The 16,942-nt window shown below is 35.7% G+C and overlaps 1 protein-coding gene across 1 annotated transcript; it reads right to left on the reverse strand.

The window, feature by feature from the left end:
- Nucleotides 1–973: 973 nt before the first annotated feature.
- Nucleotides 974–16,601, reverse strand: LOC142342268 (uncharacterized). Its single transcript, XM_075393547.1, has 7 exons — nucleotides 16,325–16,601; nucleotides 12,369–12,556; nucleotides 3,907–4,139; nucleotides 3,368–3,611; nucleotides 3,142–3,295; nucleotides 2,150–2,915; nucleotides 974–1,387 (listed from the first exon to the last, which is right to left on the reverse strand). Exons 1-7 carry the CDS (start codon nucleotides 16,593–16,595, stop codon nucleotides 1,045–1,047), a joined length of 2,199 nt encoding a protein of 732 aa, XP_075249662.1. The 5' UTR covers nucleotides 16,596–16,601; the 3' UTR covers nucleotides 974–1,044.
- Nucleotides 16,602–16,942: the final 341 nt, after the last annotated feature.

Consider the following 16,942-nt stretch of genomic DNA (forward strand, 5'->3'; position numbering starts at 1 on the left):
AAGTCCGCTGAAAAAGCAAATTTGGTCCCAATTTTGGTCCAAAAAGTAAATTTTTGAAAAGTTTAGCACATATTCTAGCTAACAAACTCGGACAGAACAATTCAGCAACCCTCCTCTATCTTTAGAGATAAATTTATTAAAACTACAGTTAACAATTTGAACAAGTTTTAGCAAAATTGATGAAAATTAGGTCAAAAATACCGAAAAACTGAATAAAAACGGCTAAAATACGTCTAATATTCACGAAACTTTAAACCTCGAAAACTCCCTATAAAATGTAAAAATTGAGAAAAATCTTTTTAATTCCATATTCTACGCTGGACTGGCTTTTTAATGATACCACTCACAACTCTCTACGATGATTATATCGATCGGCCAAAATTGTCTGAACAAAAAAAAAACCCATTTGATTATATAGTTCCTCCCCCACTAAAGTGGGTCGGAACAATTTTTCTCAAAAAACTATATATCTTAACTATTGCAAAAATGGATTGTTGTTCTTGCGTAGATTATTGCGTTTTTGTGACCAAAGATTATAGCCATACTAAATCCTCAAAATGCTTCTCAACTTGAAAAAGTTTTGATTGGATTTGATTCTGAAAGAACTTCAGAATTGTTCGACAAAAAATTTCAAACTTGAGGAAATTTAGATTACCAGAGACGTTCGCTAGTTCAAGCCAGACATTAAAATTAGAAACAATTCGAAAAATTCAGGTCATTAATGTTCGCTGAAAATAAAAAGTCAAGCAAGAAGAAATCGCTCGAAAAGCGAAATCAAAAGAATGTTCAAGAAAACAGTCAAGCAAAAATTTTGCATAATAAACACACACATTTACAATATTTGCCTCAAACTTCGTTCGAGAGCAACTTAAGACCAAGTCCTAACATTTCTGACCAAAGTCGATTCCTATACATCTTTCCAACTCTGCTCGAGGTTAAATGAAACTTTCCATTAGCCTTCGAAAGAAATGACTTAAACAGAGAAATAAAATTATTAAATTATCTAAGAAATGTATAATTCACTAGTGCATTCATATAGCTCTTCTACAAAATGGAGAATATTAGCGGCATACAGCCGATAGTCAGAACCGATCCATGTGTCACAAATGCCGGTCCTTCCCATCCAACTGTCTCATGTCTAGTCGAGACACAACTGCAATCATCACTAAACGTTCGCGTTGTTTCCACTGACGATGTGCTATTAATTCTGGAAAGATACCTTGATTGATCTGCCTTCACTAAACATCGTTGCATAAAGGATCGTATTGAGTCTATTGTTGATAGAGGACCATGGTCAGACACAACATTACTGGTAGGATTTGACTTATAAGTTGACCGAATGACGTCACAGCCCAGATGTATGCCGTCAATAGTTAAACCATGTTGACTAAAAAATAAATATTCAACGTCAAGAGAACATCTGAATTTCAACACCAACATAGCTTAAAAGTTTTTAAAAATTCAAATTATATTACGATGTTACGTCATAATAGCATTACTAGTTTGATTACTTACTGCCTATTGAAACCTGAGCAGCAAATGATTTCTCCAGAAAAAATCTCGTGTTTAAAATAGCATAAAATTGCAGGTCGCGTCGTGTCAGGTCTACTTAAAGCCAGCTTAACTTCTGTGATGACGATGCGTTTGTACCAGGAGAGGCACGTGCTAAAAACTGTAAACTGTGCGGTGTTCCGCCTTCAGTTAATTTTGAATGTGTAGTGTTGGCGGTGTTGTGGCCGGACGTCAGAGAAGCAAACTGTGCGGTGTTCCGCCTTCAGTTAATTTTGAATGTGTAGTGTTGGCGGTGTTGTGGCCGGACGTCAGAGAAGCAAACTAATCAGCTTGCTTCACTGACGCCAGTGTTGGTGGTGTTTCAAAAAAGACCCTTGAGTTATAGTTACTTTGGCACGATATGCCTGGGCTACCCTTTGCCCACTGTTGTTCCTTGTCAACAGTTAAAACTTTCGTGAGATTTGCTTCACAAATCTTCTTTTGCTACCGTGAAAAAGTCATCCATTTCCTAACCATTGAATTACATCTATAAAATCAACATTGTGACTTGGTGTTCAAAGTTACAGTTTTTAGCACGTGCCTCTCCTGGTACAGCGTTAGAGGTACGATGGACCCAGACAAAAGACAATTAATTTACCTGTAGTTTAGGACCTCAAATTGGTCACATTTGACATCGTAAAACAATACTGCGTGTTTCGGAGACACTTTTCTGCACGCCTCCGGTAGCACAACATCACATATTTCTTCATCTGATCCTAAGCAAATCCATGGCTTCTTCATTATCGAAAGAGTTTTATTTTGCATGTTGAACAGAACCGCATAAGATGAAGACAAATCTGCTAAATCAATCTCAGATAGCGACCTCACAGCGGCATCCAACTCAGATTCAAAACGCTTTGAAATTTCTTCGTTTGATTCACATCTAAGATCTTGTGGAGCTAGGAGCCTATCATGCATTGAACTGCTTGTGCTGGTGCTTGCAGTTAGTTCTAGCAACCCCTTTGCAATAATCTTATTCGTATCATCGTTTAATAGCTTCTCGAAATCATCAACTTGAATCTTCTTTTTGTCAAATCGGCCATCATTTACATTTCCGTTGTCTTTTGCACGCGGAACATTTCTGTACATATCTTTGATTGATAACGGAACATCAACCGGTGGCTTCTGTTTCGTTTCTCCGCTGCAAACCCAGGGTGGATAACTCTTGTGAAGATTTGCGTAAAACTGCCTTTTTTCAATTTCGATATCAATGGGCTGATCAAACTGCTCGTGAAAGTTCACCCTGGTAGACCAACTGGTGCTTCTAGCCAGATTAGGGTTACTATGGTTAGGGTGAAGAGGACACATCCAACGACCTTGTGGCCAGGCAGTTAAAGGCGGATCAGTGCACTCTAGATGGAAAGCTGAAACAAGTTGAATTGTAACTTACCAATTCTTCAAGACCAACGAATTGAGTCAAACGGCATCTCATTGATTAATCAGTGCATAACTACCAATTAATATGAGGCCACTGATTCTATTTATATAATAACATCAACAAAAATACATAAAACAATCAACAGGAGGGTAACAATCAAAGCGAAATAGGTCACCTAGTCTTCAACTTAATGGTCAAATATTTGATCAAACCTGCTGGACAATAGTCACATGTGATAAGCGGCCATTCCATGCAGCTTTTTCCACATTCGTAACACAGTCTCAAGGGATTGGTAGGCACACAACTCTCAAGATCTACACAGACTGGCTGTTTCGTCTCCGATCGAGGCAATTTGAAAAAGTCAATCTGAAATATTTCGTAATGGGCAGCAATAACATTATGCAAATACAGTTGACAAAATGTCTTGTTTCAACTAACCTCTCGCTTGCGCTGGTTGTAGGAACTGGACCCAACAATTGGCTCCTGGGTTGAGAACGATTCCGGCAAGACAAATTCGGTCGGATTTGAGCGCAAGCATTGAACTTTCAACATCTTAAGAGCACACATCATTTCTTCACTGATAAACTTTGGTATAGTGGCCGGTTGTTTAATCTCCATCTTCGGTTTCTTCGACTGGGGTAAAGGCAGTGATAGCGGCGGACTATACGCTGGCCGCTTCCGCCTAAAATATCATAATCGACTAAACAACTTGAGAAAAACATTAAAATTTTGGAAAAAAAATACTGTTTTGAAATCATCGCGTTCAAAGGAAACAGCATAAAAGTGCAATTTTAGAGAGACTTGAATAAGACCGTGAATCAACACCATTTCCAGTTTTTGCTCTGAACTACTGTATTCATTTTTCTCTAATACCATCCGATATTCTTTGCTTTGACTGATCAGAGTGAAAAAGAGGGCGATACACGAAACTTCGGGGGCAAAACTTGACGAAAAATTGCAAATAAAACTTGACAAACCTGTTTCGCCCAAACTTTACAGCATCGTACATTGAGAAAACAGGCGATACACCTGGAGACACTTCGGAACCAGGAGACTCTAATTCGTCTCTATGCGTTTGAATCTCTTCTTCTATGGAAGGAGGAGTATCTAATGACTCTTCGACAGTCTTTGTGGTCACTTCATATGGGAAGTCAATATGGACAGTTTCAACAGTAATGTCAGCAGAACTGCACTCTCTGCATTGCCACACCTGTTACACACACCAATTATGATAACGACCCGAACTAACGAATATAGAGTTAAAGTTAAAGCTCTTTGGTAAACTGTCTTGAGAACCGCTGTCTTTAAAAAAATCGTTATTTTCTATTATTAGCCTCACAAGACGTGTCATTTTGCAAAAGAAACCGACTATTTTCAATGTGTGAAAAGTATAAGGATTAGAAAAACATGCATATAAATAGCCGAAATAGCGGCCAAATAGACTTCCGTTCAGTAGAATACAGATGGCTAAATGTATTGGTATGAATTGAGGGAGTAATTGATCCAATCCATAAAAACTGTTAAAAAACTCGTTTTTTTTTTTCATATTACGACCCCACATTAGTGGTAGGGGGGACAATATGCTCAACTGGGTTTTCACTTGTTCAGTCAATCCTGACTGATCGATATACTTATTTTCAGAGAGTTGGGAGTGGTATCTAGAAAGCCCTTCAGGCGTAGAATTTTAAATTAAAATTGTTTTTTCTCAATCCATTGTCTTTCGAGGAGTCATCGAGGTTTAAAATTGTTGACGTTTGAAAATTGAAGGAACTTTGTTCACTTTCGATTCACTTCAAAAACTTTTGGAACAAATTGTTTCAGAGGATGTATTACGCTAAGATTTAGAACGATTATTTGTTTTTAATAGACTCACATTAATCGATAGGCTAGTTTTGGTCCCATCATGGATTTTTACAATCTCACTACTGCCAGGTCCCATCTTCTTTCCGCCGACTCGTAAACTAACCTGTTGAGTTCTCCGTTTAAATTAATGGTTTTATTACTACGAAACTACGAGTTTTGATTGAAAAAAAAAAAAACAAGAAATTATTGCAAATTTGTTTATTTATCTTGCTCGTTTCAAAATTCGTTTCGTAAATTCGTTGTTCTTGTTACATAATCAAAAACATACCCGGCAGATTGCCGGAAAATAGCCGCCGTTGATTCCAATAAGCATGATGGGGATTGAAATAATAGAAGATATTGAAAAAAAAAGATTTTTGTACAAAAACATTTTTTAAGTCCGATTTATTTTGATGGCATTTCGTAGTTGAACATACTTCTGTTTCTTAGAGAGAGGCTACAGGATTAATATCAATACCAATAAGCATTAGAGATGGTAATTAAGACTTATAGGAACGACGTTCAAATAACGGGCATCTAAAGTTGGGCTTTATGGGTTTATCCCGTTTATATTTCTGACTTCCATTTTTGTACTAACTCTGTTCATTTTGATTTGCTTTGCTGAGCAACTGATGTTCAAAATCACTTTTAGCAGAATGAGAGAAGAGAGAAAATAGCCTAGAGAAGTCAAAAAGATTTCACGCAAAATGTTGAAAAGGAGGCAAAATGAGGTAAAGCGAAACATTTTTTTATTCGACGAAGTAAAAAAAAATAGGAGCGCTATAATAGCCGGCTGAGAAGATGAGGGCGGCTATTAACTAATACTTATAGGAACGACGTTCAAATAGCTGGCATCTAAAATTGGGCTTTATGGGTTTATCCCGTTTCTATTTCTGACTTCAATTTTTATACTGACTCTGTTCATTTTGAATTGCTTTGCTGAACAACTGATGTTCAAAATCACTTTTAGCAGAATGAGAGAAGAGAGAAACTAGCCTAGAGAAGTCAAAAAGATTTCACGCAAAATGTTGAAAAAGCGGCAAAATTAGGTAAAGCGAAACATTTTTTTGTTCGACGAATTAAAAAAAAACATAGCCGCAAGAATTCCGGAAACGACTCAAAGGAGAAAATTGCCCATCCTTATGACTAAACAGCTGTACAACTATTGTGAACCTTGAACCTCTACAAATGCCATAAAAAAAGGAAAAATAGAAACGGCATTCAAAAACAAATTGAACAAAAAAAAACTATAAAAACTTAAGTTTTTTTTGACTTGAGTTTTTTTTATAGTACAAGGAATTATAAAGCCGAATACAGTTCCTTTGCAATTAGAGCAATGAAAAGCTCGCAAAACAATGGTCAAGTCATAATAGGCTAAGAAACTTTTCTAAGATTAAAAAAAGAAAAACTTCAAAAAAAAATGGTTTTAAAATTTCTCAATTTTTCTGTCAATTTTCCTAAGAAAAAAAAAGATTTATACCAAGAAAACTTTGGTCAATTGGTAACTGATTGTTCCTTAATTGAAATCTTCTATTCAAATCCCACTAAAAGCATTAAAACAAAAAAAAAACAGGCACAAAATCATTAAATTTCTTCTAAAAATCAGCAAAAATGATCAAAAATCTCCAAATTAGCATTTAACTCAAATTTACAACTTGAAACCTTCAATTCCTACCAGAACAAGCCTATAACTAATACGATATCATAATCAAACCTCATAACCACCAAAAGTTTCAAAAAACTGCTTTTAAAAGCCGCACGTGAACAAAAAAATTCGCTCGCTTAGAGAAAATTTTTTCACGCATCAATTTTTCGCTCTCTCAAAAACAGCGGTATGAACAAAAACCATTCTCTTTTCGCTCTGCTCTTCATATTTGTTCACCACCAAAATCACTCCAATTTTTTTCACGCGTTTCATTTCCCGCTTCAAAAATCACTCCAATAAAATTGATTAAAAAAAGGACTTCTCCAATACTCCTCTCCGAGTCGTAAAAAATAGGAGCGCTATAATAGCCGGCTGAGAAGATGAGGGCGGCTATAACGAGAGGTCACTTTGGGGTTGTAAAGAGTCACACCAACATATAAGAAGATTAGTGTTAGTGCAGAGCTTACGGTTTTGACAGCTTCAAAATTTTTCTGAGACACTTTTTCATCGAAAATATCGTTAATTCTAGTATTTGTTGCTCTTTGCAGTCGCAGGACTGATCAATGGGTTTCCAGTTGAGGTATTGGTGGACGTATATAATGCAATCAATAGAATTCTCTTGGTATTAATGTCTTTCAAACTAAAATTATCATAAAAATTTTGTCATTTTTGCTACTTTTTTAATTTCTGGTTCTCCGTTGAAGTCCTCTCACCTTGATTAAGGAATTTTTTAATTAATGACGTTAGTCTTTCTGCTACAACGTTCCCTCTTCTAACTCTAAAATTCATAATCCTTACTTCATTCGTATTCAGCTCCCAGGTCCCATTCACTTTCTTGTAAAACAATACATTAACCTCTATATGAGTTACATGTTTTAACTGATGTTAAATAACATCGACACTGTTATTTTCACTACTTTATTTATTTTGATGGTCAATATTGGTGTTTATTTCTCTTTTGATAGCATTTCCCATTGACGTTCAAACGAGACCCATAAGAACATAGATAAACTTTTCAGTTAATAGCTAATGATTTAACTGGCTTCAATACTGTTATTGTAAACCTTTAAATTCTGAGCTTTGACTGTTTAATCTTATTTAGTCTGACCAATGCCAGGTCCCATTGATCTTCTAAGCTATATGTTAATTTTTCTAGTATTTTTATTTGAAGCTAGTGATTGTAATGACATTTGAAACTGATAGGCAACAGATTTTTGAACTTGCCCCCTTTTTATCAAATTATTACACAGTCCCATTAAGAAGAAGTCTAATCTGCATACTAAAAACAAAATCGAATTATTGTACTTTAAGTTGTGTCTGATAGTATTTTGTCTGATAGTATTTTGTCTGATAATAGTTGTGTCTGATAGTATCCGTTCAAAGATACAAAACTAGGAAATTATTGATTGAAAATCGAAATATTAAAAACATTTGATAATTCTGGACCGATTCAAAATAACTGCAATATCTATTGCATAAGATTACAAATTACGGTAGTCTTGTTTAGAAGATGATTTATCAAACCGAACCCAAAAAGATTAGCCAAGAAGACAGGAAACTATATGCAGTCAGAAAATTATTTCTAATTAGAGAAGTCATTTACACATTGAGAATGGGCACAAAAATTCCTCAACAAACAAGAGCAATTAAGAATTATATTATGGTTAAAAACCATACCTGGCGATTGCCGGAAAACAGGATTATTGATTCCCAAAACCCGATTGGGATTGAAAGAAAGAAGAAAATAGGTTCTTGAACAAAAATATTTTTGAAGTGCAACTAATTTGAGGTCACTCCAAAATTAGACATACCCCAGTTTCTCAATGAGGATATACAGTGGCTAGTATCAAAACCAATAACAATTAGAGATGGTAACAGACCTATTAGAACAAAGTTCAAGTAGAGGCCATCTAAAATTGGGCTTTATCCCGTCTATTCTTGATTTCGTTTCTATGACTTCATTCATTTTAGATTGCTTTGCGAGCGGAAGCTGATTAAAAGCACTTGAAGCAAAATGTGATAAGAAGTAGCCTAGAGAATTCAAAAAGGTCACGAAAAATCTCGAACAAGCTGCGACTTGCAGTAAAGCGAAACGAATTTTTATTCGACGAAAAAAACAGCAGGACAGTTCCTGACATATAATTCAAAATTGACGTACAACACCAGATCCAGAATGGAATATGAACGGATTGAGAAAACCACTAAGAAAAAAATCTGATCAAAAATGAAAACAGTAAAAATCAATATCAAAATGCCGCATGTAAAAAGAAAAATTACTATAGAGAGCAAATTTTTGTTCATAGACCGTTTTTGTAACTCTACTTTAAAATTCGAGTGAAAAAAAGTCACTCAAAAAATCAATTGCTTTTTTTGCTCCACTTGCTGTTGCGAGGTGACCAAAATCATTACTTCAATTTGACTTTAAAAATCAAGAAATGTAAGAAAAGATAATTTAAAAACAGCCGGCAGATTTACGGAAACAACTCAAAGAACACACAAAAGACGCCCTCAAATAACTAGAACCGAGTTAAACTATTCAGGAGATTAAAACAGAAAATTAAAGTCAATTCATAAAAAATAAGCTGAACTAAAAAACTAGAAGTAACTAGTTTTGTTAAAATATTACAAGGCAAATACAGCCAAAGGCAAATTCGATTATGCAAACAAGAGTATTAAAATACTAGCAAATATTATGCAAGTCACTTAGGCTCCAATAAAATTGATTAAAGAACAAACCCTACAGATTGCCAGAACATAACCGATGGTTCCAATAACACCGAACTTGAATAACAAAAATTGATAGTTGTATAAAAACATTTTTAAAGTTCGAACTCTTTTGATTGGATTTTGTTGTCATGTATACTCATGTTCCTTAACGAGAGGATGCAGGGGCTAGTATCGAAGCCCAAATGCATTACAGATGTTAGCTAAGACATACAACAGGCGGGCATCTAAATTTGGGCTTTATGGTTTTATTCTATTTCTAATTTAATTTCGTTTTTCGATACATATTCTGCTCATTTTTAAAAAGCCCTTTTAGGAGAATGAGCGAAGAATGAAACCAGCCTGGAAAAGTCAAAAAGATTTCATGCCAAAAGTTGAACAAGCCGTGAACAAAGGTAAAGCTAAAATCATAGCAGGACCAGTCCTGAATTACAATTCGAAGAATTGAAGCAACTCAAGTTAACAACAAAAACTTCTTAAGAGGCTCCGACGAAAAAAACCAAGACTAAGACTTCTTCTAAACACCACTACAAATAAAAAACAAATTTATTTCATTTCTTTTAAAAGTGTTATCAAATTTAATATTTTCAAAAACGTCAACCTCAGTAGACGATTACACAGTGAATATTAGTCAGGAAACACGAACATTGCAGAAAACCTCTGCACACAAACCAAAAAGGACAATCAATTATTATTTGTCGAAAAAAAGTAAAATGTCATTGACAATAAATGGCATCAAAGTCACTGAAACACGCATTTCAAATTTGAATTCCTCGATATCTATTGTACTATCCAGCCAGAGGAAGAATATATCAACTTTTATTAAAAGCCGATTGCGACCACGCATCAAAAGTAGCAACAAATGAAGGCAACAATCAAAAGTCCAAAAATAGTATGAACAAATGGTGTCGAAAAAAAATCGCTAATATTTTTCAAAAACAGTTGGTTTCAATGCCGTTAAATCTATTAAATTCAGCTGGAGCAATAAATTAGAAGAAACATGCCTCAATACAGCCATTGAGACCTAATATCGATGAGACTAGATAACAAAAAAAACAGAAAGAACGACAAAAATGGGCAAAACCCTAACAACTCACATATTTAATGAAAACAAATAGTGTCAAAGTCTCTGGAAACCATTGGTTGCCTTTTGAGGGGTTTAACCAAGTGAAATAAAGCATTATTATAACATACATATTGCCTTTTAAAAGTATTCGCACAGAAAATGGAAAGAAAAACACCAAAAACAAGTCAAATAGCCGCACTCGAAAATGTTGCTCTTCAAAACCGAACATCTGTTTAAACACTATTCTCTCACTTCACTTTGAAAAGCAATTTGAAAAAAGTCGCGCGTTTTAACTACTCGATTTTTGCTCCTCTTACTACTCCAGCGTGACTGAAATCACTACTCCGATTTGAATTATGACAAGAAAAGGTCAAAAAAGTGTTATCAGATCGTTGAAAAAAAGACAGCAAACCAATAGAATCCAAATTCTTTGAATTTTAAAAAAATAGGAGCGCTATAATAGGCCGCTGATAAGAAGAGGGCCGCTATTAAAAGCACTTCTTCAATACTCCTCTTCCTGTTTCAAACTCTTTGAATTGTAAGCAAAACAGGGATGCTATAATATCCAGATGAGGGCGGCTACTGAGCAAGCAGAATACCACTACTCCTTCAAGAGTCAATAAAAAATCAAAGATGAATTGAATAATAGCTCGCCAAGCCATCGTTTTCAGCAAGTATTTTAATGGATTCTGAAAAATATAGTTGAGTTAAATTGTTGCAGAAAATTGGAGTTCTAAATATCGAATTTATTTTTCTGAGGGAAAATTTTTGTTTAACATAGCTGGCAGATTGCCAGAAAATAGCCAAAATAGCCTCGCAGACCTGCAGTCTCAAAAAAAACTAAAAAGACGGACCAAAAATTTTGTCTTTTCATTGAAGGCTGATATGTTATATTTTGATTAAAAATCTGTTTAATTTTTCGCTGCCTATATTAGCTGCTCTCGAAAAACCTTCATTTAGAGTGACACACGCCCATTTGACCTTATCTCTTTTAATCAAAATAAATAAAAGTCAATTTAAAAGTGAGGAAATCAATTTTTGAGAGTGAAGTAAGTCAATTGTGACCAAAAATTTAATCACGCGAATGAACTAAAAAAACTCTCCACTAAGAGCGAAAAATGACGACACGCACTCACTTCAGTTAAAATTGCATGAACGAATGAACAAAAAGCAGATTTGACGCACAATTCAAAGAGTTTTCATTTTCATTGACTAAACAAAAACTAGAACTAGAACGGACAATAACTGAATTGGGAACACCATTTCCAAAAAAAAGATCAAAAAAATTTTCAAAAAAAACTGAAAATCAATGTCAAGATGCCGCATGTGAACAAAACCGACCAGCGAGAAAAAGAAATTTGGTTCAAACAAAAACATAAACCGACAAATATCGGAGGAATTGCTCTTGAACGACAGTCGAGGGAATTTAAATCATTCATGGTCTTAAGTATAGATTAATTTTTCTTTATGGGTGCAAAAAACCTCGACCCCACTGGGGGTCGACCCCACCGGGGGTCGATGAACGAAAGCGTGAAAAAGTCACTTGAGAAGTCAAAGAATGTTCTAGAAGAAAAGCGCAAAATTGTCAAGCGAAAAATTTGCATAAAAAAGACACACACGTTTACAATAATTGCTATGAACTGCGTTCAAGAGCAATTAATAACTAGGCCTAGAAGGAACTATGAGTGGATTGGGAAAACCATTTGGAAAAAAATCCGATCCAAAAAATCGAAAAAAACCAGTAAAAATCAAAGTGAAATTTTTGTCAAACACCGTTTTGTCACTCTACTTTAAAATTAGAGTAAAAAAAATCACGCCGTAAAACCACTCGCTTTTTTGCTCTACTTTTTGTTTCAGCGTGACCAAAATCACGACTCCAATTTGACTTCAAAAGTCATGAAAACGTGTGAACAGATCTTAAAAAAAAGACAGCGCCTCAATAGAATTCAAATTCTTTGAATTGTAAAGACCAATAATAGCCCCAGCTATGGCTGTGCGGCTATTAAAAATGTTTTGCAGATAAATTCTAGTCAACAGCTTTAAATTTCCCCCTTTTCTTGCGCTGAAACTTCTGAGGGTGAGAACAAACCGCAAAGTGAGAATGACTTAATACTACTCAGCATAAATCAAAACTACAAGGAGTGTCAATTTAAGGACACTACCTGTCCCAAGCTGTCTTCTACAATAGGAGGGTCGAAGCACTTCATGTGGAAAGAAGCAGGACAGTTGTCACAGCAGATGATGCTCCCGATGCCAAGACATGCATCACATCTGTCCCGATTGTGCTCCTGCCCTGGCTGTTGGAAATAGCGGTGCTTCTTCTCCAGGTTTGACAGAGCAGATCCCTTCACTGAAACAATATCGAGTTGCGACCATTCTATTGTCATTTAAACTTCACTTTCTACTAACAGATTTAGAGGTCGATCCTTCTACTCCAAGACCAACTTCAAGAAAGCAACCGAGCAGAAGTTCGCTAAGTCACAATATTATTCACTCTTTATAGACCACTAGCTAGAGTAATGCATTGATAACTCAACTATAAGTTATCTCGGAATAGTACACAGAGAGGGGGGCTAATTGTTTCAGCATTTTTTCAAAGAGGGTACTAAATAATATTTATGAAAACGATATTAAATTATGTTAAAAATTTAATTTGATTTTACAAATATACACAAGTAAAAACAAAAATTTCAAAAGTTAATTTTAAAAAAAAACAATATTGAGAGAAAAAAAATTGAAAAAGAAAAACAACTTTTTAAGAAAAATTTTCACTCCCTCTTAGTTTTTTCGCTCCCCCTCAGTTCCTATTTAACAGTTTTAGTTTTTGTAGTTCATTGGAGGTTTCCGAAAAAGCAGAAACATTTTTTTCAAAAAACGTCGGAATTTAAAACAATAGAATATGTGATTAATCCAAAAGAGCAGTTTCAATCTTTTTCAATTCAACCGTTTGTTGTTAGAGTTAAGACAAAAAGCGGTCATTCATTCACAGCTTTAAGAGAAGTAGAGGCGCGACCAGACAATACCTGTCAGCGCTATGTACAGTTAACTAATGGTGACAGAAGTGTTATAACATGTTGCTAGAAAGATTACAGCACAAGAGTGAAATGACTAACTGAACTGAGCCCGAATGGTTTGGACAGACTATATGAATGATTGGTCCGTATGGGCCAATAGTGTAATAGTACATGTAGTTTAACAGTGTTTAAATTAATAGTAGAGTCCTGGTTTCCTCTTGGGGGTACTTTTGTACCACACTTCCCTCTCTCTGATATTTTCGATAACTAGTTGTCGAAAATAGTATTTAGTTGTTCGATGTCGTCAGGGTCCAGTGATGAGATGGGGCTTTGTTCCTGGGTTAGGCGCTGCGAGATCTCCCATGGGGCCGTGCTGTAGTTAGACCTTGGGCTGTTTGGGTGTGATTCCTGTTCTTGGTATTGCTTCATCGTCCGAGAGGGTATGTTCGACCGAGATATTCGGCGCGTTGTCGTCGATTCTCGTTGACTCTTTTATCAATGGGTCCGGTTGGGGGAGTTCGCCTTCTATGATGGGATCCTCTGGCAATTGTTGGTGATCCTCGTCGGATTCGATTGTGACTGTTGTTATTGAAGGGCTGTCGGGGATAGTGATAGTGGTTGAATCGCATGGTTTGTGGGTGGGTTCAGGCGTGGCTCTTGTTGGTGGTTCTTAGTTGATGTGTAATTTCTGGACTACTTTGTCTACCAATCTCCGGCCTTGGCTTTCCTGTTGCATGAAGTCCTTGGGGGAGCTGGAGGAAACGATTGTGATACGGCTTTGCTGGGGTGAGTCTGAGACTAAGTTGATGACTTCAACAGTGTCCGAATTGTTCCATTGGTCTAGGTCAGTGCTTATGGAAGATGAGCTTCTGCGTTGACGCCTCTTTGCTTGTTCCAGTTTGGACTGGTCTAGGGCTGCTTGTTTTGACTTTGTGTCGAATTGGGATGGTGCTTTGTTTGTGTTGGTGCGCTTTGTTGGGGTTGGACAGACTATATGAATGAATGGTCCGTATGGGCCAATAGTGTAATAGTATATGTAGTTTAACAGTGTTTATAATAATAGTTGAGTCTTGGTTTCCTCTTGGGCGTACTTCCGTACCACAGAACAGATGCAAACATTTTCTGAAAAGTAAAATCTTTGTTTTTCTTTGAAATCTTACGTAAACTTTTAAAACATAACAGCAACTTGTAGTTATTTTCTCTGGAACTCTAAAAAACTTCTAAAGCAAAATAGTATTTTTCGCTCATTTTTCGGGCCTCTTGAAATTTATTTTTGTCCACGTGCGAGCCCTTTTATTATATACTATTTGATTCAACGCAAATGTATACGAACATGGTCACTAAGTGTTTGAAAAACAGAAGGGAAAGCTCAACGTTTTTTTCGAAAAAAATTATTGTTCAATTTTCTGTGTAAAGCGTCCTTAACAGTATTACCCACGTAACATAATTCATTTGAAAATTCATTTGATTGAGAATTCCAAAACTTGAGCGAATATGGAATACTTATGGAGCGATCATGGACAAGAACAAAAGCATACAACTTCTTTCAAAACATAAGAACATAGCTGGCAGATTGCCAGAAAATAGCCGCAATAGATTCGTTGATCGGAAAACTAAAAAAAAAACAGTTAAAAAGACAGACCAAAAAAATTCGTCTTTTCATTGAGGGCTGATCTGTTATATTTTGATTAAAAAATTGTATAAGTTATTGCTGCCTTTATTAGCTGACCTCTAATAACCTTCATTTAGAGTGACACACACCCATTTGACCTTATCTCTTTGAATTAAAGTAAATAAGAGTCAATTTCAAAGTGAGGAAGTCATTTTTGAGAGTGAGGTAAGTCAAGTGTGACCAAAAATTTAATCACGCGCATGAACAAAAAAACTCGCTCCACTAAGAGCGAAAAATGACGTCGCACATGCAATTCAGTTAAAATTGCATGAACGAATGAACAAAAAGTGGCTGTGACGTCATATGGTCGTAACACAAATCATGACGACGAAATAAAAAAAAACCAAGAGAAGGCCAATAATAGCCCCAGCTATCGCTGTGCGGCTATTAAAAATCATTTTTTTCCTCGTAGATTTCCGAGAAAATTTACCCTTTTATGTTTTAAATCTGCCTCCTAGTTGTTATGGATTTAATTTCATAGCAAACTTATGTGGTTCTTTAGGTGACAGTCGAAAACAACTTTTTTAACCAACCTTAACCTTAGTGACCTCAAATGACTTTGCTCGTCCTGTTAGTATCATATTGCTTAGCACTCTGAGTTGGCGCAAATTCTATAGAGAACCGGTTCTGTTTTCTCTTAGAAAACAAAAAATAGAGAGGAGCTTCAGTGAAGCAGAATTTTAATGTTTAACAATACACAGAAAACTAGCCAAAGCCATGTCCTGCCGTTTAACTAGGGTTTAAGGCAGTTTACGGTTTAGATGAACTAATGATAGCTTAAATAATCACATTTGGGTAAATTTTAGCAAGTAGAGCAGAAAAAAACAACCTGATAAAAACGAGGAAAAATTATATTTTTCTTGAAAATGTCCCGTTCTACATTAGAACATACCTGCTCTAATTAATGCAAAGTTCGTTGAATCATCAAAGACAGGAGACACTAGAACAACTTTATTATTATATGAAACATATATACTTTATTATATACAACTTAATTATTATACAATATTTGTTTATACTATGCATGTTTTTACATCTGTAAAATTATAGCAAAATGAATTTTCTGTATTTTTCAGTTTCCATTCTAAAATAGGTCGCACTCAAAGTTGCTCCAGAAAAACTGTCTTACATTCCCAAAGTGGTAATCAAAGGAACATTTCCTCTCAAAAGAAAGAGAAGTTTTTGACAATGTTCAGACCTATGTTGGAACATTGTGCGCTGTGCACAGTCCTGAATAGTATCCAAATTGTCATGTTTCATACACATGCGTAGAGAACCCTACATAAATGGAACAAACACAAGGAACAGTTCATCGCAGCTTTACAAGCCAATTCAGAGACGGCTACATTCATTCAAACAAGAAAAAGCGTTTTGAAGTTTAAATTCTGCCTAAAGTAAACAACTGTTGATAACTTAATAAATCATTACTAACCCTTTGCCGATTTAAGTGGCGAGGTTGTTGCTATCGAGGTTCCCTTTGGATTGCGCATGGGAAGCCTCACGTGGTCTGCCAAGAATTTAGTGAGACCCACTTCTGGATCATAATCTTTGATTAGCTGGTCAACGTCAAACTTAGAGGCTAGTGTCGAGGCTCCACTTCCACTTCCTGATCCACCACCTCCTCCGCCACCAGCACTGGCTACGACGCTTGATGACGAAGTTGCACTTGATGAACTGCCAGATACATTACAAGATGTTAACATGCTATCAGTCCTGAAACATATGATATCTTCTGATTTCTATTTCAGAACCTGTCGGTATTTATTCTATAAAATAGAACTCAATCAGCAGCTGAATGGATTTTTTTTTCTCACAATATAAAATTCCACCACAGAACACCATGTATCAAGTCATTTCATTCAATCAGCCTCCTGTTAATTTTCAGTTCATAGGTCTATAATTTCATTGGTTGATCTGTATTTAATGTACTCATTCTACGCTATAGAGGTATTCCGAACAAAAACATGCCCTGTGACGTCTGACTCAAGCTGAATTCGGATACTCCTTTTTACTTCGTATCTACATTGATGTCGCCAAACTATCAATCTCA

This window comes from Convolutriloba macropyga, chromosome 7 (assembly GCF_964194025.1).
Source record: "Convolutriloba macropyga chromosome 7, txConMacr16.3, whole genome shotgun sequence".
Taxonomy (NCBI): domain Eukaryota; kingdom Metazoa; phylum Xenacoelomorpha; order Acoela; family Convolutidae; genus Convolutriloba; species Convolutriloba macropyga.

Bases quoted from the DNA above. Each gene is read 5' to 3' on its own strand.
- LOC142342268 (XM_075393547.1), bottom strand. From the start codon at position 16,595: ATGTTAACATCTTGTAATGTATCTGGCAGTTCATCAAGTGCAACTTCG. The intron at 12,557-16,324 runs GTTAGTAATGAT...ATATTGTTTCAG, and splicing joins GCCACTTAAATCGGCAAAGG to TGAAGGGATCTGCTCTGTCA. The intron at 2,916-3,141 runs GTTTGATCAAAT...AACTTGTTTCAG, and splicing joins ATGTGACTATTGTCCAGCAG to CTTTCCATCTAGAGTGCACT.